General features: G+C 39.4%; 1 protein-coding gene across 1 annotated transcript; it reads right to left on the reverse strand.

The window, feature by feature from the left end:
* Positions 1-942: 942 nt before the first annotated feature.
* LOC107782353 (L-ascorbate peroxidase 3) lies at positions 943-4,929 on the reverse strand. Its single transcript, XM_016603227.2, has 9 exons — positions 4,502-4,929; positions 4,291-4,415; positions 3,658-3,707; positions 3,432-3,497; positions 3,285-3,333; positions 2,316-2,398; positions 2,153-2,232; positions 1,954-2,056; positions 943-1,418 (listed from the first exon to the last, which is right to left on the reverse strand). Exons 1-9 carry the CDS (start codon positions 4,606-4,608, stop codon positions 1,221-1,223), a joined length of 861 nt encoding a protein of 286 aa, XP_016458713.1. The 5' UTR covers positions 4,609-4,929; the 3' UTR covers positions 943-1,220.
* Positions 4,930-14,732: the final 9,803 nt, after the last annotated feature.

Below are 14,732 nucleotides of genomic sequence, written 5' to 3' on the forward strand. Positions count from 1 at the left end.
TGGCCAAGCTGCAAAAATCAGCTTATTTTGAAAAATATTTTTTCTCAAAAGTACTTTTGGTGAGAAGCAGTTTGTGTTTGGCAAATGGATTTCCAAAGTACTTTTGAGCAGCAATTAGTGTTTGGTCAAGCTTAAAAAACCTGCTTTTAAGTGTATTTTTCTCAAAAATGATTTTCAAAAAAAAAGTGTTTTTGAAGAGAAACTACTTTTTCTAGCTTCTCACTCAAAAGTACTTTTTTCCTGTCAAAAGCTAGGCAAAGTAACTTAATTTTATGGGGGGGGGGGGAAGCACTTTTGACCACACAAAAAAAATGATTTTGCCTCAAAAGAAGCTTGGTCAAACATGCTATTAATTACTTATTCCTAAATCATTCATATTGAATTGAATCACATATCCTTTAAATCACGTACAAATTCATTTGTTACCTATTTTTGGGGTAAACGACATACTTTTATACAAGAAAGAACGCGTTTTGTAAGTTGGAATTTGAAAAATGCCTAATTTAAATGTTACGCGTAATGTGAAAGTAGTACCTAGTATAAAGAACATCCGATTTATCCTTCGTAATAAATCTGTTATAAGCTCCATTAGAGATTGGACTAAACCGACTCATTTTGTTTAATTGAAGATAAATTTGATTAATCAAAACTACTTCATTTCATCCTAGTCATGCCCCAAATTTCCAAATTACGAAAGTACAGCAAGCAAACAACTAGAATGGTGGATCGCATCTGGGACCGAAACGACCCCTTGTGGAAATTGATTCAAGCATTTAAATTAAATTAAAGGCTATTTACGATATTTCAATCGGGTTTTCACTTTCGATTTCTCTCATATAAGATTAAAATTACAACAGTATCTACTATTTCCTTTTTGCAACAAATTATCATAAGTGACAATTAGTAGAAAACAGAGAGAATTAAGAGTGTGATGCCATTCTGTGGATAATTCTTGCTCAATGAGGAATATATTTGAACCATAAGTGGAACCATGTATAGTTCAAATTCGCCAAAGGGCATGTTATTCTATACTTGAGTAGCTACAAGCAGCAAATCCCAAGATTTATTGATGAAACATTACGAAACACTATCATCATCTTTGCGGTGTCAGTAACAATCATCTATCTAGTATATGCCCTAATAACTATGGAGCTATTCAGTTGCCAATTTGCTTTCAATTGAGTTCGCCAATGTAATGGAACCTGTGTGCTTGCTTATGCCTACTTGATTCTCCTGTTGAGTTCATAGAAGTAACTGAGTATTACAACGGTTGCTGCAACAGCAATCCCAACAGCACCTTGTGCCAACACCGTGCTGTTCTTTACTGCTAACTTGAAGCAAGATGAAGGTGGTGCAAATCCAAGCTCTGAGAGCTTCTTGTGTGACTCTGCATAGTCTCTGAAGAAAGCCTCTTCGTCCTGTCATAGAAATAAGTAGCTATAAGCTATTACAGAAAAAGCTTTTGCGTGAGATTGTTTAGGAAAAAACAATTTGTGAGATTGCCAGAAATCTTGAAGAATAATGCAGCTGTTTAGCCAAATGGATATGCATATTGGTTAAGAAGAAAGATTCAAATAGGACTGTTGCTCCTTCATTTGCTCAATAAAGATCTATGAGAGTGACAGACCTTGGGTGGACCAGTCAAGGGTATAGTATGTTGCAAAATATTCCAGCGCACTTGCCACAGTTTTATCATTTATGCTTGTCAAGCCATCAATAGGAAATGACGGTCTACCACGTAAATCCTTAGTTATCATCAATGTATGAGAAAGCAAAGAATAGCAACAGAGTCACAAATGATAGATAAATTTCCAGCAATTTAGCCAGCCTTGCTGGGTTTTAATGTTATTTTCCTTCTTGCATTATGCAATGTTGTCTAGTAGTAACAAATTTAAACGATGTATTACAACAATTGACCATTAAAACTATGCACAGTAACATGAGCTTTAATACCTTTGCATAAAGTTCCACATAGGGGAAAAATAGTGGATCTTCAACCAGAGCTTTATCGGTGGGAAGTTTCAAGAGACCTTCTGAATCCTCCTTGAGGAGCTCCCTAAGAGATCATTGAATCATTTGGGCAAGCAGTCATGAAAATTTTCTTTTAACACCGGTGAAGTATAAAAGAGGTTCCTGCATATACTAATCTTACACAAAGTATGAGTTGTCAAATTTCAAAGGCTCTTTAGTCCAAGGTCCCTCAAAGCCAGATCTCTCTGGATGTGCTCTTCCCTGCAACAGGAAACACAAAAGAACTTTAAGACAACTGCGTGAGAAATATCAGTATCTAGATTCAGATCCATGTGATATAATACCAGTGTGTGGCCTCCAGATAATGCCACTATATCTTTGTCAGTGAGTCCCATTCTGTAAAAGACATCCCTCAAGTGTGGTGGGCCTAAAAGGCATTAGAATGTTGAACGAAGTAAGAGATAACATGCTGAGAATATGTTTCAAAGTCGGAGCACTCAGTTGTAGAGCACTCTCAGAAAAACATGCCTAGTTCTTATTACTCCAAGGTAGCTTGGTAGCACTTTTGGCAATATATAGAATTTTTCCAGTAGGATAATCACCAAGTCCAGTTCAAGGTTATTGTTCATAATATTCAAGAGCTCCCACCAATTGGACTAAATTATTTTCCTTTGCAAAAATTTCTTGAGAATAATGTTTACAAAACGTAGAAACATGTTACGAGACAAAGCGATTAGTGCAATTTAGCAACAAAAAAAAACTAAATTATGTCATCTACAAGATTATTGACAAGTGACCTTAATATAGATGCAGAACCAAGGAAATTTTTTATAAGTATTCAAGTTGTTTAGGAGCAATATAATGCTAGAACAATAATTAGGAACCAAATATGGTATAAAGAGGATATGTAACGTAAATAGGATAGATGAAAGCTCCACTTATTTCATGCTCTGAATCAAGTTTAACTCAATTGTTCACAGTGCACCTCAGCGGCTATAACTTTACAAATATGCTCTGCATGTATTTCTGTAGTTCTAAGCCTAATCTTGAACAAGTGCTAGCGATTATTCATTATTTTTATCTTGTATTCTCATAGATTCTTTCCCTACTAGAGAAGTAGAGAATGAGTATGCCTTCCCTTGACATGGTGATATTGAATAGAGTAAACTACCCGTTCCATCATCAAATGATGCGTATCCCAGATTGTAAACTTCACAGTTAAATTAGATAAAAATTCAGAGTTTTTTACCTTTTATCTATTACCTTAATTTCAAATGATAGATCAGCTAAGTAAACCTTTTTAGATGACTAACCTTGTTTGGCATCAGGAAGACGCCCTTCTTCTGGTGAACTTGATGAATCCTGGTAGAAAGGTGGAAGTTACTGATTAAAGACAAGTCCACCAAATGTATGTAAAGTTTAAAATCGAAAACGGGGGCACATTTTCATCTTTTCGGTACCTTTCTACCAGGGACAAAATCAACGGTAGGACCCCCAGTTACTTCAACAGCAACTACTCCAGCAAGCTGCAGTGCCAAACGAAAAGGTGATTAAGCACAATCTCAAATCCGTAAAAACCAGAACATTTTTGTTCCTCAATTGGTAGTACGCATTACTACGAAGACATCTAAAATTAAACAGAACCTTTAGAAAATGGAAATAAATCCTCGACACAAGTATCCTCACCTGATAGAGATCAGCATACGTAATTATAGGATGTCTGGCCTTAATTTCTTCTGTACTCCATATAAATTAAAAGGCATTAGAAGATAGGAATTAGTATCGCTGGCTGCAAAATTGATTAGACTGACAAAAGAAGCACTTAATACATTATAAACAAAATATGGGGGCATAGGAGGATGCTTATTCAGAAGACACTGCTCAGTCGATCTTAATTTAGAGCAAAACAATATATTTTGTCTGTTTTCATGAAAAGAGAAAAATTGTAATGCTAAATAGAGAGAAACTGTTCAACCTAAAGCTAGACTCCTATTATTGCAGAACAATTTGATTTAATTACTAAACATATAAGCAGCCTAATCCTTTACAGAACTCCAAAAAAAGGGTGTAATATAGTGCTCAACTTTTCATCTTCGAATGAAAACTCAAAAGGGTAAGCATGAGCAATATACTAGTAAAACATAATTAGCTGTTAATATTCAAAATCAATCAAAAACACTCATGTCATGTACTTAAACTGAAACACTTAATCATTAACCATCGCATTGACAATTCATCGACGAACACAAATTCATTTCTCTTGAGGTAATTACTATCTTCAGCGAAAACTCCAGAAAAGTAAAAGGTTAAAAAGCTCACCACAAAGATCAATTGCAATTTTGAGACCGCTGTTAGCGGCATGCTTGTACTCTATCTCATTCCTGATTGATCCATCAGGTCCTCCAGTCTTTGTTGCTGCATCATACGTTCCTGCATCATGCCACCTGCGGAAACATATATATCCCGAAAATATAATGTCAGATCACAACGATTTTTATTTCCAAAACATTTGAGAATTTTGCATACATACGCTAAACGAAGCATAATAGGAGCACAGTTTTTGCTGGAGATAAGTGCTCGAAGATCTCTTCGGGCCCTCTCTATTTCCTTCAGATACTCTGCATTCACTGCCGCCATTGATAACACACGACGTTACAGTACAGTGATATCGTAATATTTGATGAACGAAATTGCGATACACGAGAAATATATTATATATAGAATAGAAGAAAAGAGAAGAGAACTTTTTGTGAGAGGTGAAGTAAAGAAGCAATGAATATGGAACAACACAAGAAACGAATTGGATTTTTGCTTCGTCAAGTGGCACAGGTCATGAATAATATGGAGGGAAAATACCAAAAAGGATGATCAAGTCTCTGTCAATAAGCGCGTTAAGGACATTCGACAATCTTACGAAAATGGTTGGTGGCGCGTGAATAAACGTGGTGATTGAAAAGCGTGGGTTATTGTTTGAGAATGTGTTGATATGCGTGCAATGGCGTGGGCATTTCTTATCTTTTTACTATTGGCTGCCCGATGAGCCTCGTGTGCTAGCGGATCTAACGAACCTTCATTTTTTGTGTCTATGTGGGGAGTGCACAGTTAGCCACTAATTAGAACTGTATTTATTTTTTAGTCACTATTTAAAATGTGTTTATTCTTTAGCCGGTGCTTTAATAAATTTTTACTTGTCCAGACAAAAATACCCATGTGCTAGATACGGTGTCATTAACTTCATGAGTGTTGTGTAAATATTAATGACAAAATGTCCTGAATTAGCACCTTCTATTTTAAACTTTAGGACATCTTGTCCTTAATTTCATACGTGTAGTGTAAATGTTAAGGACATGGTATCCTTAACTTCATGAGTATTGTGAAAATATTAAGGACATCGTGTCCTTAACTTCATGAGTGATGTGTAAATATTAAGGGCAAAGTATCTTGTATTTGCACCTTCTGTTGTTAAATTTTAGGACATCATATCCTTAACTTCATATGTGCAGTGTAAATATTAAAGATATGGTGTCCTTAACTTCATGTGTGTCGTATAAATATTAAGGACATAGTGTCCTTAACTTCATGAGTGTTGTGTAAATATTAAGGACATGGTTCACTTAATATCCAAAAGTTAAGACATTTCAGAAACATTTGTCCTCAATATTAGATTCCTAGTTCAATATTTCAGGATGTTTAGAAAATTGTGTCCTAACGTTTACTTGTTTTGCTAAATGTCCAGAAATTAAGGACATTTCAGAAACGTTTGTCCTCAGTATTAGATTCCTAGTTCAATATTTCAGGACAGAAAATTATGTCCTAACATTTACTTGTTTCGCTTAATGTTCAAAAGTTAAGGACATTTCTGAAACTGAATTTGATTCTCGTTTAATCCCCACAAAACAAACTCAAGTAAGGAATACAGCTTCCCAGTAGCAGTACAAACACATCCCAATAGCTAATTTGATTCAATTATCACGAAATCAACAAAGCTCAGGTGGTCATCTTCTCCAAAATCGGCTTAGCAAATTTTTGACAAACCCTAGCAAATTAGCTCACAAATGGTCCAAATTTGTAGAATCAACTCACAAAGGTATTTTCCAACAAATATTTTGACCACCCAAATGATTTTGAATATCTAAATTTTCAGAGAAGAAATGAGAGCCTAAGTGCCGGAGAGGAGCGAGGGTTTTGAGATTTTGATAATGAAAAAGGGTTGAAAAGAAAAGAGATGAAGAAAGGGTAAAAACGTCTATTCATATTAATTATAACAAAGTAGTGGCTATATATGCTTAACATTGAAATTGCTGGCCAAATACTAAATAGCATCTTAAAAACTGGCCACCCCACGTGTAACGACCAGGCCGGTCATTTTAAGAATTTACGCCCTGATCCCCTATCAACTGCTTTTCCCGTATTTGTTTCTGCTATTTTGATTTGTCGAGATGATTCATTGTGAGTTTTGGAGTGTTTTGGGACACTTAATCCCTCAATGAGAGCGTAAGCTTTAGAAATTGGACCGTAGTTGGAGCAGTGTGAATACGACCTCGGAATGGAATTCTGTCGATTTCGTTAGCTCCGTTGGTTGATTTTGGGCTTAGAGACGCATTCGAATTGTGTTTTGGAGATCCGTAGCTTCTTTAGACTTGAAAGGTAGAATAGCCTCATAGACACTTGTACTTATTTGTATTTGTCATTTTGATCTCTGTATTCAAGCAAGTTTCATCCAAACATTTATAGTCGTTCAAAGTCGATATTTTTAACCCTTCCGGCGCTGCGTGTCTCTCAACATGATGCTAGAATCCATGTCAGATAAAATTATGCTACATCACCTTTTCTTTTTATTTTTACATTAAAAAAATAAATAATCCTTCTCTCTTTCATCTTTTTTTTAACTTTTTGTTTTTCTTTCTCTTTCTTCTTCACCCCCACCTTCTCCTTATGCTATCACCTCTAGCACTGACAAAACGTGAAAGTTTCTATGGCCACCAAAAAAAACTATGAACCATTATTCCCAATTTCTCCATAATAAGAACCCTTATTCCACCTCTACCTGAATTCCTTATATCTACCATTTTTCTTCCTCATAAAAACCAAGCTTCACAACCATAGTAGCACCCAATTTCGTTTCTCTTTTCGCTATTTTCGTCCATCTTCATTCCTTTACTCAGCACTTCGCATCCATCTTCACGATCTCACTAGCTTCAAATCCCATGTTTCCCCTATTAAAATATTGCTTCCCAGAAAATGGTTCCTAATATTATACTCTTTCATATTTTAGTAAATTCAATTTTATCTATACATAACAACAATCGTACAAATATAATAAAAAAGATGTCTATCAATCAAATTAAACGAATTTGTACTAAAAACAATCACAAAGCAAACAAACAATGACAAAGGAACTCAGATCTATCAAAAATATTTAGAAAAAAAAGGGCTGGGGTGATGAGGGAGGAGAATGAGATGGGCGGAAGAATCAAAGAAATGGGGCAGGGGTTGGGGGAAGAAAGAGAAGGGGAGAGGGATAAAGAGAGAGAAAAAACAGGGGAGAGGGGTGGGGTGAAACGAGAAAGAAACAATAGGAGCAGTATGCTTTTGTTTTTAATTTCTTTGACTTTTTCTTTTCTTTTATTATTTTAATTATTTTTAATATTATGTTCACACTCATTGTATGCGTGAATTATACGTATTTTGTACAACTCAGCCATTAAGTTGTCACGTATGCTCAGTCAATGGTCAGAGGGGTTTAAAATATTGACTTTTAGCAATTATAAGTGCTTGGATGAAACTTCGTTAAATATAGGGACCGGGATGACAAATGCAAACAAGTACAAGTGTCTACTAGGCTATTCTGCCGGCTTGAAATGCCGAAACTTGAATTTTTGAAGTTTTCGGATCGGTAGTGAATTTTTTATATCAGAGTCGGAATCTGATTCCGAAAGTCGAAATAGGTCTGTAGTGTTAAATATGACTTGTGTGCAAAATTTGGGGTCATCGGAGGAGGTTTGGTTGGTTGGTTTCGGCATCGATTGTCGAATTTAGAAGTTTCAAATTCATTAAGTTTGGATTGGAAGGTGATTTGTGTTTTTAGCGTTGTTTGATGCGATTTGAGGGCTCGACTAAGTTCATATGGTGTTTAGGATTGGTTTGTATATTTAGTTGAGGTCCCGGAGTCCTCGTGTGTGTTTCGGATGCTCAACAGACCATTTTTGAACTTGGAGAAGGATCAGATTTTTCTGGTTTTCTGTTGCAGACTTTCCTTCTTCGCGATCGCGTGAGGAGGATCGCGATCGCGAAGGCTTAGCTAAGGCATAAGAAGTTTTGTTCTTCGCGGTAATGGGAAAAGAAATGTGAACGCGTAGTATTGGTAGGAGGTTGAATTGTGAACGCGTGGTCTATGTCGCGTTCGTGAAGAAGAAGTTAGGCAACTGTGGAATGGGAGTTTCTCTTTGCAATCGTGTGAGGTCAACTGCTATCGCGTAGACCTGAGCAGTGCAAGCATAGCATTCACGTGGAGAGTATCGCGTTCGCGTAGGGAAAATGTAGGATCAGCGAAGTTGCTCTTCGCGATCGCGTGGGAGCTTCCACGGTCGCGATTAAGGTCGCGTCTGGGTAAAACATAAAGTTCAAAATCGAGGGTTTTGAGTTCATATCACAAAATTAAATTGGGAGCTCGGTAGGAGACGAAGAGATTTTCGAAGGGAGTTTGGGTTAATGATTCTTAACTCTTTTTTGCTTATAACCCATTAATCTAAACATGAACTCATCATCTAATTTGGGATTTAGGGTGAGAAATTGGGAAAAAAATGAGAAAGTTCTTAGGCCTAATTTTGGGGTTTTGATCAAGATTTTGATATCTGATTGGAGTAATTTTGAGGGTTCATAATCCGTAAATTTTTTCCGATTCCGAGACGTGGGCCCGGGAGACTTTTTGGGCAAGTTTCAAAATTTTGCATGTTAGCTTTGAATTAATTAGTTAAATTAGTTACTTAAAGTTATATTTACATTATGCAATTAATTTGAATAGATTTTGGCCATTTGAAGTCGGGTACTCGTGAGAAGAATGTGATTTCAAATTGATTGAGCTGATTCGAGGTAAGTGGCTTGCCTAAACTTGGGGGGGAGGGGGGAACTCCCCTATATGAGTGCCGTGTACATGAGGTGACGAGTGTGTACATGTGCTAATTATTGAAAATCCCATTTTCATTAAGCTAATACCATGTTTTCTTGTAGTTTAGCAAATACTTATACTTGAAGCCTCTTGTTTAGATTAGGAAAAGCATGCCTACGTGAGTTAATCGTTTTTTCCCGCTTTAATTGCCTACTTGTACTCTATGCAGCATGTTAGAGTAGAAATTCTTGTCTAATTCTTGAATAGAACTGTATATTTTTCTGAGATAGTTGTGTATTTACTTTGTGACTACGGGATGATATCCCGGGAGATCCCCCTGCTTGTTTACTTTCCGACTATGGATCGGTATTCTGGTAGATCCGCTTGCACAATTGTAATTGGGACTACGGGATAGCACCCGGTAGATTCCCCATAATCGATATTTATTTTTGGGACTACGGATTTGGTATTCCGGGAGTTCCCCTTGCACATTTATGATTTGGACTACAGGACGATATCCAAGGAGATCCTCTGGACATTTACGTTTGGGACTACGGGACGATATCCTGGGAGACCCCCTGTTGTTATTTCTGTGCATTGAATTAGGTTTTTTCTGTGATTTTATTCGTTATAGACTGTTAGCATTCTTATTATATTGTCGTATTCCATACTATTTTACCTCACATATATATTTATATAACCAGTAGGGCCCTGACCTTCTTCATCACTACTCGACTGAGGTTAGGCTTGGCACTTACTGGGTACTAATGTGGTGTACTCATGCCCTTTTCTGCACATATTTTTCGTGTGCAGATCCAGGTTATTCGGCTCAGCTATACTTCCAGTGAGGCGAGGCGATTTTCAGAGACTTTGAGGTATATCTGCCATATCCGCAGACCGAGGAGTCCCTCTCTATTCTTCCTTCTAACTTTAGCTCTCTTGTATTTACTTTTGTTTAGACATTCTAGAGTTAGAACACTTATAGTTATTCAACAGCTTGTGATTTTATGAGATTCCGGGTTTTGGGAGTTGATTCGGTTTGAGAGTTTATATTTATATATGCCAAGCGGCATCTTAAACATTTTATTTATGTTTTATCCTCAGTTGATGGCTAGTTTTATCTTTTGTTTTCTTTTTCCGCAAATTGTTAGGCTTACCTAGTCGTAGAGGCTAGGTGCCGTCACGACAGTTTACGGAGGACGAACTTGGGTCGTGACAAGTTTGTATCAAAGCTCTAGGTTCATATGAGTCATGAATCATAAGACAGTTTAGTAGAGTCTCACGGATCGGTACGGAGACGTCTGTACTTATCTACGAGAGGCTATGTAACTGTTAGGAAAATTTTACTTCATTTGATTTCCTTGTCGTGCGAGATTTTTAATATCACAATTATAAACTTTTGTCCTCTATTCTCTCACAGATGGTGAGGACACGTGCTACTGGAGATGACCAGGCACCCACGCCCCCTAGTAGAGCTGCAAGAGGTCGAGGCCGAGGACGCGCCCGTGGTGCAGCCAGAGCACCCGCACAAGCTACCACAGAGGAGCCACTAGTAGCTCCAGCCGGAGTCCAGGCACCTGATACGCCTACTACTACTACTACTATTTCAGCTCTTTATGAGACTCTTGCACAGTTCGTGAGCATGTACACCACCCTAGCTCGGGCAGGGTTGATTCCCCTTGCTGTAGCCACATCCTAGGCCGGGGAGGAGCACAGACTTCCGCCGCCCGCACTCCTGAGCAGCGGGTCCAGGTTGATCAGGTCCTAGAGGTTATACCGGAACCGCCTGCAGTCCCAGTTCAGCCCGAGGATAGAGAAGCGGCTTCAAAGGATGAGCAGCGGAGACTTAAGAGGTTCAAGAAGTATAAGCCTCCTGTATTTAGTGGTTTAGCATCAGATGATCCCCTGGGACTTTTGTAGGAGTGTTACCGTATCCTCCGTACTATAGGTATATCAGGATCGAGTGGGGTTTTTTTCACTGCCTTCTAGCTTCGAGGAGAAGCCTACCAGTGGTGGCGTACTTTTGAGTTGGACAGCCTAGCTGAGGCAGCATCCCTTACTTGTACTCAGTTTTCAGATATATTCTTGAGAGGGTTTGTCCCTAAGAGCCTTAGGAAGCGTGGCGTATAGAGTTTGAGCATTTGAGCCAAGGCACTATGACTGTTTCGGAGTATGTTGTCTGTTTCACTAACTTAGTGAGGTATGCACCAGCCTTGGTTTCTACAGTTCGTGAGAGAGTTCTCCCATTTATTGAGGGGCTTATTCCTAGCATCATGTCTAGCATAGCTCGTGAGTTGGAGATGGATATTTCTTATCAGTTAGGAGAGTAAAGGGTATGCATGCTCGGGATAGAGAGGAGAGGGAGACCAAGAGGTCTCGAGAGTCGGGCCATTATTCTGGTACCCGTGCTCCAGCTGCTGTTCATCATGGTAGAGGTTATATGAGTCATCCCGTTCATTCAGCTCTTCCAGCAGCTAGTGGTATTCCAGCTCCTCCTAGACCTTAGGAGCCTTACTATTCACCTTTAGTATCTAGTACGCCTCCTACACGGGGTGCTTTCAGTGGTCAGTCCAGTAGACCTGGCCCGAGCCAGTCACAACCGCCACATCTTCCCAAAGATTGTTTTGAGTGTGGTGACACATGCCATATGGTGAGGGATTGCCCTAGACTTAGGAGGGGTGCACCTCCATGGACTTCTCAGCCACTGCGTGCCCCGTAGAGTTCTCAGGCTATGATTACAGCACCAGTTGCTACCCCACCTACTCATCCAGCTAGAGGTGGAGGTTGGGGAGGTAGAGGTCTCCCTAAAGGGGGAGGCCAGGCCATATATTTTGCCCTACCTGACCGTACTGAGGTTGTCACCTCCGATTCTGTCATCACAGGTATTGTCGTGGTTTGTCATATAGATGTATCGATTTTTTTCGATCCAAGCTCCACTTATTCTTATGTGTTTTCTTATTTTGCCCCATATGTGGGCGTATCTCAGGATTCTTTGAGTTCCCTTATTTATCTTTGTACTCCTACGGGGGATTCTTTTGTTGCATGTTTATGGGTTGTGTTTGGTTGCTCTTAGTAGTTTTGAGACCAGAGCCAATTTATTATTGTTCAGCATGATAGATTTTGATGTTATCTTGGGCATGGACTGGTTGTCACCCCATTATGCTATTCTTGACTATCACGCCAAAACTGTGACGCTGGATATGCCAAGTGTACCGCGAGTTGAGTGGAGAAATACCTTAGATCACACTCCCAGTAGAGTTATTTCTTTCCTTAAAACTTAGTGAATGGTTAAGAAGGGGTGTCACGTGTATCTAGCCTATGTGAGAGATATTAGTGTTGATACCCCTACAGTTGATTCAGTCCCAGTAGTAGGGGACTTCCCTGATGTGTTTCCAGCTGATCTTCCGGGTATGCCACCCGACAGAGATATTGTTTTCGGCATTGATTTGTTGCCGGGCACTCAGCCCATTTTTATTCCTCCTTATCGTATAACTCCTCCTGAGTTGAAGGAGTTGAAGGAGCAATTGCGGGTAAAAGGGTTTTTTTGGCTAAGTGTATCACCTTGGGGTGCTCCTATTTTATTTGTGAAGAAAAATGATGGTTCTATGTGTATTTACATTGATTATCGCTAGTTGAAAAAGGTTACAGTGAAGAACTTATATCCTTTTCCTTGTATTGATGATCTATTTGAGCAGTTGTAAGGTACACGAGTGTTTTCTAAGATTGACTTGTGTTCCTATTATCACCAGTTGAAGATTCAGGAGCCAGATATCCCGAAGACTGCTTTCAGGACTCGGTATGGTCATTATGAGTTCCTTGTTATGTCATTTAGGCTGACCAATGCCCCAGCAGCCTTTATGAATTTGATGCACAGTATGTTCCGGCCATATCTTGACTCGTTCGTCATTGTCTTTATTGATGATATTCTGGTGTATTCCCGGAGTCGAGAAGATCATGAGCAACACCTGAGGACAGTGCTTCCAACTTTGAGAGAAAAGAAATTATATGAAAAGTTCTCAAAATGTGAGTTCTGGTTGGATTCCGTGGCATCCGAAGAAAGTGGAAGCAGTGCAGAGTTGGCCCAGACCATCCTCAACTATAGAGATCCGTAGTTTTCTTGGCTTTGTGGGTTATTACCATCGATTGTTGAGGGATTTTCATCTATTGTAGCACCTATGACCAGGCTGACCCAGAAGGGTGCTCCGTTCCAGTGGACGGAAGAGTGTGAGGCGAGCTTCTAGAGTCTGAAGACAGCTTTGACTACAGCCCTAGTCTTGATATTGCCTACAGGTTTGGATTTTATACTGTCTATTATGATGCCTCGAGGATTGGCCTTGGAGTGGTATTGATGCAGGACGGTAGGGTGATTGCCTACACATCTAGACAGTTGAAGGTACATGAAAAGAATTATCCTGTACATAATCTCGATTTAGCTGCTATTGTTCATGCCTTAAAGATCTGGCCCAATTATTTATACGGTGTTCCTTGTGAGATTTATACTGATCACCGGAGTTTGCAGCATATGTTCAAGCAGAAGGATCTTAATTTGCGCCAGAGGAGGTGGTTAGAGTTGCTGAAGGACTATTGTATCACTATCTTATACCACCCTAGTAAGGCCAATGTGGTGGCCGATTCTTTGAGTCGCCGGGCAGAGAGTTTGGGGAGTTTGTCTTATTTACCAGCAGCGGAGAGGCCCATGACGATGGATGTTCAGGCCTTAGCCAGCTAGTTTATGAGATTGGATCTTTCGGAGCCCAGTCAGGTTCTAGCTTGTGTGATTTCTTGGTCTTCCTTGTTCGATCATATTTGAGAGCGTCAGTATGATGACCCTCATTTGCTTGTCCTCAAGGATAAGTTTTTGCATGGTGATGCCAGAGATGTGACCATTGGTGATGACAGGGTATTAAGGATGTAGGGTCGGGTTTGTGTAACCAATGTTGATGGGCTTCGATAGTTGATTCTAGAAGAGGCCCATAGTTCGCGATATTCCATCCATCCGGGTGCCGCGAAGATGTACCAAGATTTGAGACAGCACTATAGGTAGAGACAGATGAAGAAAGATATAGTTGGGTTTGTAGCTCGGTGCCTCAATTGTCAGCAGGTAAAGTATGAGCACCAGAGACAAGGTTGTTTGCTTTAGCAGATAGAGATTCCAGAGTGAAAATGGGAGCGGATCACCATGGACTTCGTAGTTGGACTTCCACAAACTTTGAGGAAGTTCAATGCCATTTGGGTGGTTGTGGATCGGCTGACCAAGTCTGCGCACTTCATTCCTGTGTGTACCACCTATTCTTCAGAGCGGTTGGTGGAGATTTATATCTAGGAAATTGTTCTTCTACATGGTATTCCAGTTTCCATAATTTCAGATAGAGGTGCACAGATTACATCACGGTTCTAGAGGGTCGTACATCATGAGTTGGGTACTCAGGTGGAGTTAAGCATAGCATTTCAACCCCGGACGTACGGACAGTCTAAGTGAACTATTCAGATTCTTGAGAATATGCTCCATGCGTGTGTGATGGAGTTTAGAGGGTCTTAAGATCAGTTCTTGCCACTGGCGGAGTTTGCCTACAATAATAGTTATCAGTCCACTATTCAAATGGCACCATATGAGGCTTTGTATGGTAGGTGGTGTAGATCCCCGGTGGGTTCG

This window comes from Nicotiana tabacum, chromosome 3 (genome assembly GCF_000715075.1).
Source record: "Nicotiana tabacum cultivar K326 chromosome 3, ASM71507v2, whole genome shotgun sequence".
Classification (NCBI taxonomy): domain Eukaryota; kingdom Viridiplantae; phylum Streptophyta; class Magnoliopsida; order Solanales; family Solanaceae; genus Nicotiana; species Nicotiana tabacum.